The 14588-nt window shown below is 40.7% G+C and overlaps 1 protein-coding gene across 2 annotated transcripts in view; it reads left to right on the top strand.

The window, feature by feature from the left end:
- LOC132405995 (nuclear receptor ROR-beta-like) overlaps positions 1-14588 on the top strand; it is a 114915-nt gene that overhangs the window by 85133 nt on the left and 15194 nt on the right. For both annotated transcript variants that reach the window (XM_059991097.1, XM_059991096.1), the window contains exons 4-6: positions 4856-5269; positions 9099-9220; positions 10879-11011. In XM_059991097.1, coding sequence (XP_059847080.1) covers positions 4856-5269; positions 9099-9220; positions 10879-11011 — 669 coding nt within the window. The remainder of the gene's footprint in view (positions 1-4855; positions 5270-9098; positions 9221-10878; positions 11012-14588) is intronic.

The raw sequence follows: 14588 nt of genomic DNA, 5'->3' as shown, positions 1-14588 counted from the left end.
ACTACATCTGAAAGTTCAGAGGCAGAAAAACTTGTATCTATGTTAAGTATAAAATAATAAACTAAAAATAGGAAATACTGTATCAAATGGTATATACCCTTCAAAGTATAGGAGTTTGTCATTGTTAGACTGATTAGTAGGCACATTTGTGTGAGTTTGCACAGTTTTATTGATGATCACCTTTATACTAGTAAAAAGATGTAAATTATGATAATGCATATTAGTACAAATATTAGTAATCATTCTAAGTAGGGGAACTTGGCAAAAATATAGCAACAACTAAAACTAGAATAAACTTCATAATGTCTAGTAGTTGTCAACTTGTTCAAAGTCTTCTGGCTGGTTAGTAATTGCTCACTGTAGCCCAGCAGCATTAGGCACTAGGTCAGAGGTTACTAGCACGTTAACCATAGTGCATGTAGTCCTCGTTAGGTATCACTTTAGCTCACTTGCAGTGGCTGTGTATCCACTTACTTTTACCTTCTACTTTCACCGCTAAGTTGGTAATTACCTGCACTTGATAAGGACCTTCCCATTCAGCTCCCAGTGGATCCTTATGCACTTTCTTACTTGGGACCCACTCGCCAGGAGTCAGGGTGTGTCCTTCTGTTGGTTAATTTCAATCAGCAGAAACATATTGAGAAGCAGACTGTACAACTTGGGTTAATTTCACACAACAGTTAACTAAACTGTTTGCCATAATATGTATATCATCCTCTTTGAGATCAAGGGCCCCCGACAGTGAAATGGTTACCATCTCAAATGGACTCCAGTATTTTTTGTTTGTGATTGCTCTGATGCTACACAAGACCATGGGAAGAGCCATAGACCAAAGCACACCTTCCTCATGATACTTAGTCATCATTTGATGGTTCCATCATTTGTTTGATTTGTCCTGATGACTAGGTGATATGGACAATGAAAATGAGTTTGGCAGTCACTTTCCTTCCTGGAATAGCTTCTACCCATCTTGAAAGCTTGTCCATTATTACTAGTAAGCCTGGGTATCTGTGGCACTTTGGCAAAGTAAGTGTACTTGTAAGTGTAAAAATGGACCAGGAAAGGGAAGGAGCACTTAACTCTGATAGCTTTTCCACTGCTCCAGCATTCATTTACTGGCATATCATGCATCTTTCAAACACTTGTCAAGCTTGTGTCCTCAACTTTGGATTCCACCACCACAGGGAGAATCTGTTGCTCATCTTTTGCATTCCAATGTGTCCCAGGGAATGTATCTGCTCTGCCAGTTAAGGGAGCAATGTAGTTGCAGCTACTGGTTCTTTTCTTATTACACTGCAACACAGAAACAGGCCCTTCAGCCCACTTAATCTATGCCAAACCAGTAACCTGCATAGTTCCGTCGACCTGCACCCCGACCATAGCCCTTAATTTGCCTCCCATTCATGTACCCATACGCATTTTTGTGAAATGTTGATCTCGAACCCACATCTACTGCTTGCGCTGGCAGCTCGTTCCGCATCCTCACCACCCTCTGAGTGAAGAAGTGCTCCCTCATGTTCTCCTTAAGTATTTCACATTGCACCCTTAGCCCAAGATCTCTAGTTGTAGCCTCAGTGAGAAAAGCCTGCTTGCACTTACCCTATCTAAAGCTTTCATAATTTTGTTACACCTCTTTTAAATCTCCCCTCAATCTTCTACATTCTAGAGAATAAAGTCCTAACCTTTTCAGCCTTTCCCTATAACTCAGGTCCTCAAGTCCCAGCAACATATTTGTAAATTTTCTCTCTTTCAATCTTATGAACATCTTTCCTGGTGGTAGGTGATCAAAACTGGACAAAGTACTCAAAATTTGGACTCACCAACATCTTAAACAATTTCAACATAACATCCCAACTCTTGTACTCAGTACATTGATTTATGAAGGCCAATGTGCCAAAAGCTTTCTTTACAACCCAATCAACCTGTGACACCACTTTCAATGAATTATGGGCCTGTAGTCCCAGATCCTCAGTTCTACTCAGTGCTCTGCTGCTCACAGTGTAAGACCTACCCTGGCTGGTGCTCCCAAAATGCAGCATTTCACACTTACCTGCGTTGAATTCCTTCTCCCATTTTTCCAGCTGGTCCAGATCCCACAGCAAGCTTTGATAGTCTTCCTGGCTGTCCACCACACTCTCAGTCTTGGTGTCAGCTGCAAATTTGCTAATCCAGTTTACCACATTATTATCTAGGTTGTTGATATAATTACAACAACAATGGACCCAGCACCAATTACAGGCCTCCAGTCATCAAGGCAACCATTTATTACTGCTCTCTGGTTTCTTCTGTGAAGCCAGTGTCTAATCCAATTTACTGCCTCATTTTCAGTGCCAAACGACTGAACCTTCTTGACTAACCTCCTATGCGGGACCTTGTCAAACGCCTTGCTAAAGTCCACTTTGACAACGTCCACTGGCTTGCCTTCATCAACTTAACCGGTAACTTCCTCTTAAAACTCTATAAGGTTGGTTAGACCATGCACAAAGCCATCTTGATAATCCCTAATCAATCTCCGTATATCCAAATACTTGTATATTCACTACTGATGTCAGGCTCACCAGCCTACAATTTCCTGGCTTATTCTTAGCACCTTCTTTAAACAATAAAACAACAGTAGCTACCGTCCAATCCTCCGGCACCTCACCAATGGCTAAGGATGTTTTAAATATCTCTGTAAGGGCCCTTGCAGTTTCTCCACTAGCCCCCCCACAAGGTCAGAGGGAACATATTGCCAGGCCCTGGGGACTTATCCACCCTAATTTGCCTCAAGATAGCAAACATCTCCTTCTATGTAATCTGTATAGGGTCCATGACATAACTGCTGCATTGCCTCACATCTATAGAGTCTGTGTCCATTTCCTGAGGAATATAAATGAAAAGTAACCTCTTTAAGACCTCCCCCATCTGTTTTGCCTCCCAAGCATAGATTACCACTTTGGTATTATAGAAAACTAATTTTGTTCCTTGCTATCCTATTGCTCTTAAGATTTCTGTACAACCCCTTAGGATTCTCTTTCACTTTGTCTGCTAGAGCAACTTCATGCTTCTTTTAGCCCTCCTGATTTCCTTCTTAAGCATTCTCTTGAATTTCTTATACTGCTCGTACCTCATTTATTCCTACCTGCTATGCATTCCTTTTTTCTCTTAACCAGTGCCTCAATATCACTTGAAAACCAAGTTTCTCTACCTTTGTTATCTTTACCAGTTATCTTTACCTTTTATTCTGACAGGCACATACTCTTGTACTCTCAAAATTTCACTTCTAAAGGCCTCACACTACCAAGTACACCATTGCTGGAAAACAACCTGTCCCAATCCGCACTTGACAGATCCTTTCAGAAGCCCTCAAAATTTAAAATCTTGAGCCAAACACCAATCCTATCCTTTTCCATAATTACCTTGAAACTAATGGCATTATGATTACTAAATGTAAAGTGTTCCCCTACACAAATTTTTGTCATCTGCCCTGTCCCACTCCCTAATAGGAGATCTAGTCTCACAACCCTCTCGTTGGGACTTCTATATACTGATTAAGGAAACTTTCCTGAAGACATTTGACAAACTCTTTCCCATCAGTCCTTTTACAATATGGGAGTTCCAGTCAATTTCTGGAAAGTTAAAATCGGCTACAATCACAACCTTGTTTCTTGTAACATCTGTGATCTCTCTGCAAATTTGTTCCTCTAGATCTCACAGACAGTTGGGTGGTGTATAATATAATCCTATTAACATGGTGATACCTTTCTTATTCCTCACTTCTACCAATTAAGTAAAGTTCAAAGTAAAATTTATTATTAGAGTACATATATGTCACCACATACAACCTAAGATATTCCTGTGGGCATACTCAGCAAATCTATAGAAGAGTAGCTTTAAACAGGATCAATGAAAGAACAAATGGAGCAGAGAAGACAACAAACTTTGCAAATGTTCACAAAGGAACTTGCAGATATTTACTTTTTTTCATTTCTACAATATCCATCTTCCCTGGTGGATGAAAGTGATCCAATTTTTTTATGTTTTCAAAGCAAAAATGGGAATGAAGAAAAATTGGCAGAGCTTTAAAGAGACTTTTTAAAACAAAGATGTTTCAATTATTTAAATGCAAAGATAGCTGAAAGATTACTGGACACCCAATTATGTCCTCTAATCATGATGGATTAATACCAAATTATGAGGGACATAGATAGGGTAGATTAGAAGAAACTTATCCATTTAGAATAAATGCTTAAAACCAGAGACACAGGTTAGGATAATGGGTAAGACACTTGTGGGGGAATGTCTTTTGGTTTCTCTGAGAGGATGGTTGTGATCTGGGACACACTGTTTGAGTTGGTAATTGAACAAGGTACACTCAGAACACATCAAGAGTACTGTATCTGGACAATGACTTGATTTGCCAAGGTACGTAAGGCTGTTAAATAGGATTATTATAGATAAATACACACAAAATGCTGGAGGAAGGCGGCGGTTTAGACAGCATCTATAGAACGGAATAGAGAGTCGATATTTCAGACCAAGACCTTTCAAAAGGACTAGAAAAGAAGGGGGAAGATAAGGTGGGGGGTAAGAGAAGGAGTACAGGCTGGCATGTGGTATGTGAAGCCAGGTCTCAGCCCAAAACGTCGACTGTTTATTCTTCTCCATAGAATGCTGCCTGAACTGCTGAGTTCCTCCAGCATTTTTGTGCATGTTGCTCTGGTTTTCCAGCAATCGCAGAATCTCTCATATTTATTATTATAGATAAGCCCTCCATGGCCAGTGGGCCAAAGGGCTTGTTTCTGTTCTGTATGATCACATGACTTTATAACAGAGGTAGTCATGCAATTACTAATAAGGGTTTTCCCTTCTCCAGCTGTGAAGTTTGGTCGGATGTCCAAAAAGCAACGTGACAGTCTCTATGCAGAGGTTCAGAAACATCAACAGCATCAAGAACAGCTGGCAACCAAGGAAGACTCTGAGGGCCTTGCACGAGGCTACCCAAACAGCGTCAGTAGTGGACTCGGAGATCTGGATGAGATCAGCAGCACCTTCTCAGAAGGGCTCCTGTTTGACTTTCCGCTGACCCCTGAAGGAGGAAGCAATTTTTATAATTTTGATATTTCAGCCTCCGCTGAGCCTTCTCCTGATCAGTCTGCCATGGATGTAAATGAAATTAAACATATAAAGCAGGAGTCCATTTATGAAATAATGCTGGAACCCAGTTTGTTCCCATACCCCTCTCCAGAGAATAGTTCACTGGCCAGTGAAATTTCAATGGCAGAGATAGGTATGTATTACTTAATAATTGGTAGGTAGAAGTGTGGAGTCTTAAAACTTGTTCTCCATAAAATTTCCACAGAAGAATAACAGATACAAGTCCTGGTAAAAGGACCTGGCCCAAAATGTTGACTGATTATTCATTTCCATTGATGATGCCTGACCTGCTGAGTTCCTACATACATTTTGAATGTGTTACTCTGGATTTTCAGCATCTGGAGAATCTCTTGTGTGTACATTATTATAGATGAGTTTTCAGATTTAGATTTAATTATCATGTGCACATTGAATCGAACGGTGCAATGCGTCATTTGCATTTAAAAACCCACACACCTAAGGATGTTATAGGGGTGACCTGCAGTGTTGCTACAAATTCTGTCACCAACATAGCATGCCCACCATGCTGGGCAGAACAACACAGAACATACAGTGAAACAAGCCCCATTCCTGCCACCCACCCACTCACACACTTACAGTCCTCTTACTCCAGGAAAGACAGTCCTCTTTCGGCTTCCAGCAGACTCTTGGATTCACAGACACTGGGCCCTGACTTCATCCCAGTGGACTCAGAGATTCACCGACCCAGGCTCCAGTCATTGGGCCTTGACTTCTGATTGACTTTTGGGCTTTGATTTCAACCTCTGATCAATCTTGGAGGCTATTGGGTCCAGTTCAGTTCCTCCATCCATTGATATCCCAGACCTTTTTCATTTTGTTATCTACATTTACGCACTTAATGATTAGCTTTATTTGTGGCATGTACATTGAAACGTACAGTGAAGCACATCGTTTCAAATCATGTACGTGTTAGGGGTATATTGCAAGTGTCGCCATGTTTCTGGTGCCAGTGTTCCATGCTCACAATTTATTAACCCTAACCTGTATGTTTTGGAATGTGGGAGGAAAGTGAAGCACCAGGAGGAAACCCCCATGGTCACAGGGAGAACATACAAACTCCTTATGACCGCAGCAGAAATGAACCCCAATCTTGCAGCAGCCACAGGCCCTTCAGACTACACATGACCTATATCCCTCTCTTTCTGATTATGTGCCTCTCTAAGTAACCTCTTGAAAATCACTGTCATTTCTGCTTCCACTACCATCCCTGGCAAGGTGATCCAGCATCCACCATACTCAGTGTAAAATAAATAAATGATCAACCCAACTCATGCTTTTCCTTGAAATTTTTTCCCTCTTGCCTTAAAGTCCTCTAGTGTTCAAGTCCTGGTTATCCAACCACTTACACCAGGCAGACAGTCTCTGAAGAGGATTGATAATGACTGGGGTCGCCAGTCCTGTAAAGATACTGCCCAGAAGAAGGCAATGGCAAATCATTTCTGTAGAAAAATTTGCCAAAAATGTGACTGCCTAGGTAATATGGCATAGCATGTAACAAATGAATGAGATGCATTGCAGAATAGGCCATTCTGGCCCAGTGAACTGCACTGCCTAGCAATGCATCTATTTAACTCTAGTCCAATCACAGGACAACCTACAATAACCAGTTAACCTACTAACTGGTACTTTGTATTGTGGGAGGAATCCCATGTGCTGATGGGAAGGACACACAAACTTTCATACAGAGGATGCTGGAATTGAACTCGGACACCCTGAGCTGTAATAGTGTCATGCTACCTTCTACAAATTTTATAAATTGCCACAAGGTCTCCCCTCAGCCATGCCAGAGAGAACAATCCAAGTTTGTCCAACCTATTTGACCTTCTTAGAGCTGGTAGTCTCTAATCCAGGCAGCATCCTGAAAAACCTCTTTTGCACCCTGTCCAAAGCCTCCACATCCATCCTGTAATGGGGCGACCAGAATTGTACACAATACTCCAAGTGCTGCTGAATTTAAGTTTAACACAACTGCATCATGCTTTCCTTATGCTCTTCACCTGTAGTGATGAAGGAAGTGTGGCATATGTCTTCAGTACATCTTGTGATTTTTAAACTTCATCCTTCAAATAATTTGAAAGGGAGGAGACAAGCTTACTTAAAACTGTAAGATATAGGAGCAGAATTAAGCCATTAGGCCCATCAAGTCTGTCCTGTCATTTCATTATGGCTGATCCATTTCCCTCTCTGCCCCAATCTGCTGCCTTCTCCTCGTAACCCTTCATACTCTGACTAATCAAGAATCTATCAACCTCTTACCCAATGACTTGACCTCCACAGCTACAGCAATGAATTCCACAGATTCAACACTCTTAGGCTAAAGAAATTTTACCTCATCTCCATTCTCAATGGACACCCCTCTATTCTGAGGCTGTGCATTTTGGTCCTAGACTTTCCCACTACAGGAAGCATCCTCTCTATATTCTCTCTATCGAGGCCTTTCAGTATTTGATAGTTTTCAATGAGATCTCACCAGTTCTTCTGGACTCCAGAGCCATCAGGCTTGTAATTATTATTCAGTAACAATAATGTTCAATACACACTGTTACAAAGTTTTTGATTACAAACTTACTTTGAAAACTTGTAATTATGAAAATTTCACAATGGTATGTATTTGATATCATTGGTTTCACGGACACAAAATATCCAGTGTCATATCTGTGAAGCCCATGGTACAGATTCTTACTTCTCCAGCCCTTAACCTGTTCCACTAATCACCTCCCAGCTACTTACTTCATTTCCCCCCTCACCACCCACCTGGCTTCACCTATCATTTCCTAGCTTGCTCTTCCTCTCCCCCACCTTCTTAATCTGGCATATTCCCCCTTCCTCTCCAGTCCTGAGGAAGGGTCTCAGCCCAAAATATCGAATGTTAATTCCTTTTCATAGATGCTGCCTGACTTGATGAATTCCTCCAGTATTTTGTATGTGTTACTCAGAGAGCAATGGTTGGTTATTCACGGTTAATCCCACATTTTTCTCCCTCTCCTTCCATCTAATGTTTCGTTCCCTCTCGTTATTTCAGTTTGTCTGCATAAATCTACAATTCCAAATCTTTTCTAAATCATCTTGGTTATGAAGGTAGCCTCTTGGTTGTCCTGTTTGTTCAGGACTTCGGAGGCTCATTTCATTAACTCGACTGTTGTCAGCTTGTACTGGGGCCAATTTAGAGTTATAGAGAGCTACTGTGCAGAAACAGGCCCTTTGGCCCATCTAACATGTCCTGAACTATTATTTTGCTTAGTCCCATTGAGTTGCATCTGGACCGTACTCCTCCCATCCTTAAAATTATTCAAACTTCTTTATACATTGAAACCGAACTCACATCCACCACTTCCACTGGCAGCTCATTTCACACACTCACCACACTGAGTGAAAAAGTTCCCCCTCATGTTCCTCTTAAACATTTCACATTTCATCCTTAACCCATGACCTCTAATTCTAGTCTCACTCAATCTCAATGGAAAAAGCCTATTTGCATTTACCCAATCTATACCCCTCATAATTTTACATACCTCTATCAAATCTCCCCTCATTCTCCTATGCCCTAGGGAATAAAGTCCTAACGTATTCAACCTTTCCCTATAACTCAGGCTCCCAGGTCCTGGCAACATCCTTGTAAATTTTCTCTGCACTCTTTCAATCTGATTGATACCTTTTCTGTAGGTGGTATCTGCACACAGTACTCCAAATAAAGCCTCAACAACATCTTATACAACTTCATCATAACATCTCATCTTTTGTGGGCAATTTTGTTTTGAACATAAAGAGTGTAGGAGCAAGTCCAATGGTAGAGGCAGATTTAGAAACAAGAACCTATAAATTAAGTTTGCAATTTATAAGCTAAGAAACTAAGATCTGTAGAAATAAATCTCATTAATTTGGCAGCCTTGAACCCAGACCTTTGTACTCCCTCTTTAAATCCTGCTTGCTCTTTCATTCAGATCGAATATCACAGAACGTGGTGGAATCCCACCTAGAGACTTGCCAGTACACTGTTGAGGAGTTGAAGCAGCTTGCCTGGCAGTTGTATACACAGGAAGAGATAAGGAACTTTCAAAATAAGGTACAATTTAAACCCATTTGAGGAGACCTGCTGTCAAAAAACATATTGAAACCAGTTGGTTGATAGACAAGCTCTCCTCGCTAGTTATTTTGATTTATCTTTGCTCTTGAAAAATTAATTTAAAAATAACAATCTCCAAATTAAATAGTTCCACTAAACCAGGATGAGAATGTTTAAAAAAAGACAATACAATAAGAAAGAAAATTCCTTTGAGATTTTATTTGCCATTTTAATCTTTGATTGCCAGCTATATCTTTCTACTTTCCCATTCAACCTGAGAAGAAGTTTGCCTCAGCCACTGCATTACTATGGTTGGTGTTGTGTCTAACATATTTACCCGATTATGAAGCCCATGGAATTTTTGTCCAGGCCCTCCCCTAGTATGGGTGCTCCACAAGCGAAGCTACTCCCCAGCTTACAAACACCTGACTTGTGTACAGCCTGTGCACACGAACGACTGCTTGGGGGAACAGTGGGCCAGATTTCCCAGCAGGTATATTCTACTGGGTGGTAACTCGGCTAATGGTCCCATTTCTGACTCGTGGACCATCCAGGTTACAAGCAGTTTGCAGGAATCTTGCCACAAAATACACACAGTTCACTGCATGGATTGACAACAACTTTGATACCATTGATAGATCTCTACAGATTGGGGATGTTGGATCAGTAAACGAATCTGGCACTGAGGTAGATGAGCAGCCATGATTGTATTGAAGTATAGAGCGGACAGAAGAGACTAGAGTACGTGCCTCTGCTTCTATTTTATTTTAATTAGAGATACAGCTCAGTTACAGACCCTTCTAGCCCAATAAGCCCACACTACCCAAATACACCCTAGTGACCAATTAACCTACGAACCCTGTACATCTTTGGAATATAGGAGGAACCCCATGTGGTTACAGGGAGAATGTACTAAAACTGATTACAGACAAGGGCGGGAATTGAACGCCAGTAGCTCGTGTTGTAATACTGTTGTGCTAACTACTATGCTACCATGCTACCCTGATCTTAAGATAGTTCCTGTAAAGCCTTTGGGTATTTTCATGGCATTTCAAATAGTGCCCAGGACTGGAATTGCTTTATTATTGTCAAATGTACTGAAGAACAGTGAAAAGGTTGTCTCATACACAGTACATACAGATCCATTCATTACACAGTGCTTCAAAGTAAATTAATAGCAGAATGCAGAAAAAGGTGCAACAGCTATAGAGAAAGTGCAGTGCAGGTAGTCAGTGAGGTGCCAAGGCCATAACAGGGTAGATTGTGAGATCTGAATCTATTTTATTGTACAAGGGGATCATTGCATGGCCTTATAACAGTGGGGTAGACATTGTCCTTGAGGTTGGCAGTATGTATTTTCAGGCATTTGGATCTTCTGCCTGTTGGGAGGGAGGGGAAGAGAGAATGTCTACGGGTGAGGTCTTTGATTATGCTGGCTGCTTTACCAAGGCAGCAAGAAGTGTAGACAGAGTCCATGGAGGGGAGGCTGATTTCTGTAATGTGCTGAGCTGCATTCACAACCCTCTCATTTCTTGCAGTCACTGAGGCTGATCATCCAGGCCTTGTGTTATGTGATGGGTTTGTGAACTAAATCTGCAAAAAGCAATGTGGAAGTGTCTTCTATGTTGTGCATTCACTCTGGCCCTTTGCTTCAACAGTCCTGTGAGGCCATGTGGCAACAGTGTGCGATCCAAGTTACAGATGCTATCCAGTACGTGGTGGAGTTTGCCAAGCGGATCAGTGGTTTTATGGATCTGTGTCAGAACGATCAGATCATTCTCCTTAAAGCAGGTAGAGATTAACCCCACTCTGATTTTCTAACAGCAGCCAGGCAATGACAACTTTGATCAAGGAAAATGGCATGTGAGCGCTTCAGCAGAACTATTCAAGTACTGTCATAAAGTGACAAAGGAAATAGCAATGTATCTAAGAGTCTTGGTGAGTCTGAAGGCTCTCTAATGGCTATCTGTCAAAAACCTAAAATAAAGAGAACTTCTGTCAGCAACAATTAATCAGTGGCATAAGTTGAAATACCTTCTGATTCTGTGTAACTGAATATATTGTGAGCAGTCTAGGGCCCCTAATCTGAGAAAGGAGGTGCTGGATTGGAGAGGGCCAGAGAAAGGTCACGAGTATGAAGCTGGCAGTAAGGTAGATGAGCAGCCATGATTGTATTGAAGTGTAGAGCCGACACAAGAGACTAGAGTACGTGCCTCTGCTTCTATTTTATTTTAATTAAAGATACAAGCCCACGCTGCCCAAATACAGCCAAGTGACCAATTAACCTACTAATCCCATAAGTCTTTGAGAAGGAATATAGGAGGAAGCTGAGCACCCAGAGGAACCCCATGTGGTTATGGTGAGAATGTATAAGCTCCTTATAGGTAAGGGCGGGAATTGAACCCGGGTCACTGATGCTGTAATTTGTTGCGCTAACCACTATGCTATCATATCTTATCTACCATATCTTAAGATAGTTTCTGTAAAGACCTTGGGCATTTTCATGGCATTTCAACTAGTTCCCAGGGCTGAAATTGGTTTATAATCCGTGGGATAAGTTGAACTATCTTCTGATTCTGTGTAATTGACTACATTGTGAGCAGATTAGGACCCCTCATCTAAGAGAGGAGGTGCTGGAATTGGAGAAGGCCAGAGAAAGGTCATAAGAATGGCTCCAGGAATGAAAGTTAATGTATGGGAAGAATTTGATGGCTTCGGGCCTGTACTCGCTGGAGTTGAGAAGAATGAGGGAGGATCTCATTGAAAACTATAGAATATTGAAAAGCCTAGATGAAATGGACATGCAGAAGATGTTTTCTATAGTGATGAGGATTAGGACCAGAGGGCATGGCCTCAAAACACAAAGACATCCTTTCAGAACAGAGATGAGGAGGAATTTCTTTAGCCAGAGTGTGGTGAGTCTATGGAAATCATTGTACAGACAGCTGTAGAGGCCAAGTCATTAGGGATATTCAAAGTGGGGGCTGATATGTTCCTGATTAGTCAGGACATCCAAAGTTCCAAGGAGAAAATAAGAGAATGGGGTTGAGAAAGATGATTAATCAGCCATGATCCAATAATAGTCAATGGGCTGAATGGCCCAATTTTCCTCCAATGTCTTACAGTCTTATGGACTAATCCTTAGAAATATATTTTCTGTTGGATCCAAATATATAACACAGGAGAATTAGCATGCTATAGTCTGCCTTTGAAACTTATTAACATCAGTTGCATGAATTTCATTACCAGAGTTCTATATGCGGACCTATATCTACTGATTGAGGGTACATTTCCAGGCAGTAGTCAGCAGTACGAAAATATTCCCAAAAAATTCTTTACATTTTTATTATAGGTTTATGAACTTTATTTGTAGCTTTACTTCTGATGTTGAAGTGGAAAGAAGAGATATGTTCTATGCATCAAAGTTGAAAGAGAAGACAATTGTAGCTAAAATGAAGACATTCCACTGAATACATTTGCTTTAGTTTACAGAAATATTCTAAATACTCTATATGGCTTGTAAGTAGCATGTATGTTGAGAAATACCAATGTAGCTGTATGGTAACTTTTGAAAAGTTGCATAATTTTAATTTTTAAAATTTTTTTTCTAATTTTTAATTTTTTTTAGTAACAGTGTCCTATACAGATTCTGGTAATGACTGTGCATAGTCTAATGTAGGTTTTCTCAACTGGCATTCCACGGAGGTCGCTAGGGATTCCGTGAGAGATTGTGATTTTTTAAAAAACGTAATTTTTTTGAGCACTCACAGTGGTGGGCAGTGACTGAGCAGCCCTATTGGCAGTCTCAGCCCAGTATGGTGGTGCGCAGTAGGACCATGTTTATTTGGTTGAGTCCATTCTCAGTTTTTGGCAGGAGATAGGGGAGGCAGTTGATAATTGGTGAGCACTGTATTGCATGGAGGAGAGGATAGTGAGGAGCATGAAGTGCATTTTCCGAGCATTGAGCTGTGATGTCAGCCTCTCCCTCCCGAATTACCTCCCCTAACTTCCCCTTTCACACCACTGACTGATTTATGGGGGCAAACAAACTACCAGTGTCATAAGAAACTGGAGGGAAATTTTCATTCTAAAGACAGTCCAGTGTATTGATTTTTGAAGAGGAGGTCTGAGATGTAAGATTCTGTCCCTAGGCCTACAGACAATTTGGATAAGGTTAATGATGAGAATTACAATTTTTTGAGTCATTTCATTGCATTGGTGCAACAACGGACACAAAAAAGTCAGTCTTTACAATGAAAGCTACTCACTTATGGGTTTTACATGGACTGGTAATCCAAGTTGTCCTATTCCATTGTGCCTAGTCTGTGGCAAACAATTTACAGATATAACAATGGCTCCAGCAAAATTGAAAAGGCACTTAACTACAAATCACAGCCATATGACATGTAAATGTGCTGATTATTTTAAATGACTATTGGAATCTTTAAACAAGCAGATTAAAGCTTTTGAAAATAAAGTCACAGTCAGTAAAAGGATAGATTCAGGAAACAAGCTATTTAGTAGCTTTAAGACCAGTTCACTAGAGAATGTTAAAAAAAAGTGTGAAAGCCTAGGCAAAGAGCACACCAATCTCCTGCTACATACAGAAATCCAGTGGCTTAGCAGAGCAACAGGGTGATTGACCTGAAAGGTGAATTGCGGGAGTACTTTCAAGAAAGTGGTAGGCCAAATTTTGTTGGGTGTTTTGAAGATGAAGAATGTGTTCAGAGACTACCCTACTTAACAGGCATATTTCATCATATGAACCAGTTGAACAAGTTTCTGCAAGGTCCTAGAGAAAATGTTTTGACTCCCAAGTGCAAGATTCTTGGATTTAAAGGAAACTGAATCTTTTGAACATTCATGTTGCAAAAGGAAATCTTGAAATGCTTCCACTGCTGCTTGGGCTTGAGAGTTAGGAAGGATATCAGAAAGTCTCGAGTCTTATTGAAAACCACCAAGAAGAACTGCAAAACAAAATTGAACAGTATTTTTCCTCATTTTCAACACAAGTGTATGACTGGGTGAGGGACCCTTTCTCTAGATCTTCTGCTCAGCCTGAGAACTTGACTTTGAGAGGAGGTAAAGAACTTTGTGAGCTGCACTCAAGATGAGGTTTACTGACCGGCCCCTGGACAAGTTCTGGATTTCTGTGAAAGAAGGGTATCCTACCATTCGTAGGAAAGTAATGAACATTTTGCTGCAGTTTTCAACTTCTTACATGTATGAGCAAGCTTTTTCTAGTTTAACAAGCATCAAGAGGAAGGATAGAAATCACTTCATTTCTGTTGGGTGAAATCTGTGTGTGTTTATCTCATGTCTGAAACAGAATTCAGAAATTTATTTATGTTTGCCTTATGAGTTTTTA

This window comes from Hypanus sabinus, chromosome 16 (genome assembly GCF_030144855.1).
Source record: "Hypanus sabinus isolate sHypSab1 chromosome 16, sHypSab1.hap1, whole genome shotgun sequence".
In the NCBI taxonomy this organism is placed as follows: domain Eukaryota; kingdom Metazoa; phylum Chordata; class Chondrichthyes; order Myliobatiformes; family Dasyatidae; genus Hypanus; species Hypanus sabinus.
Note: the sequence above shows the minus strand (reverse complement) of the source record. Positions and strands in the feature narration are given on the sequence as shown.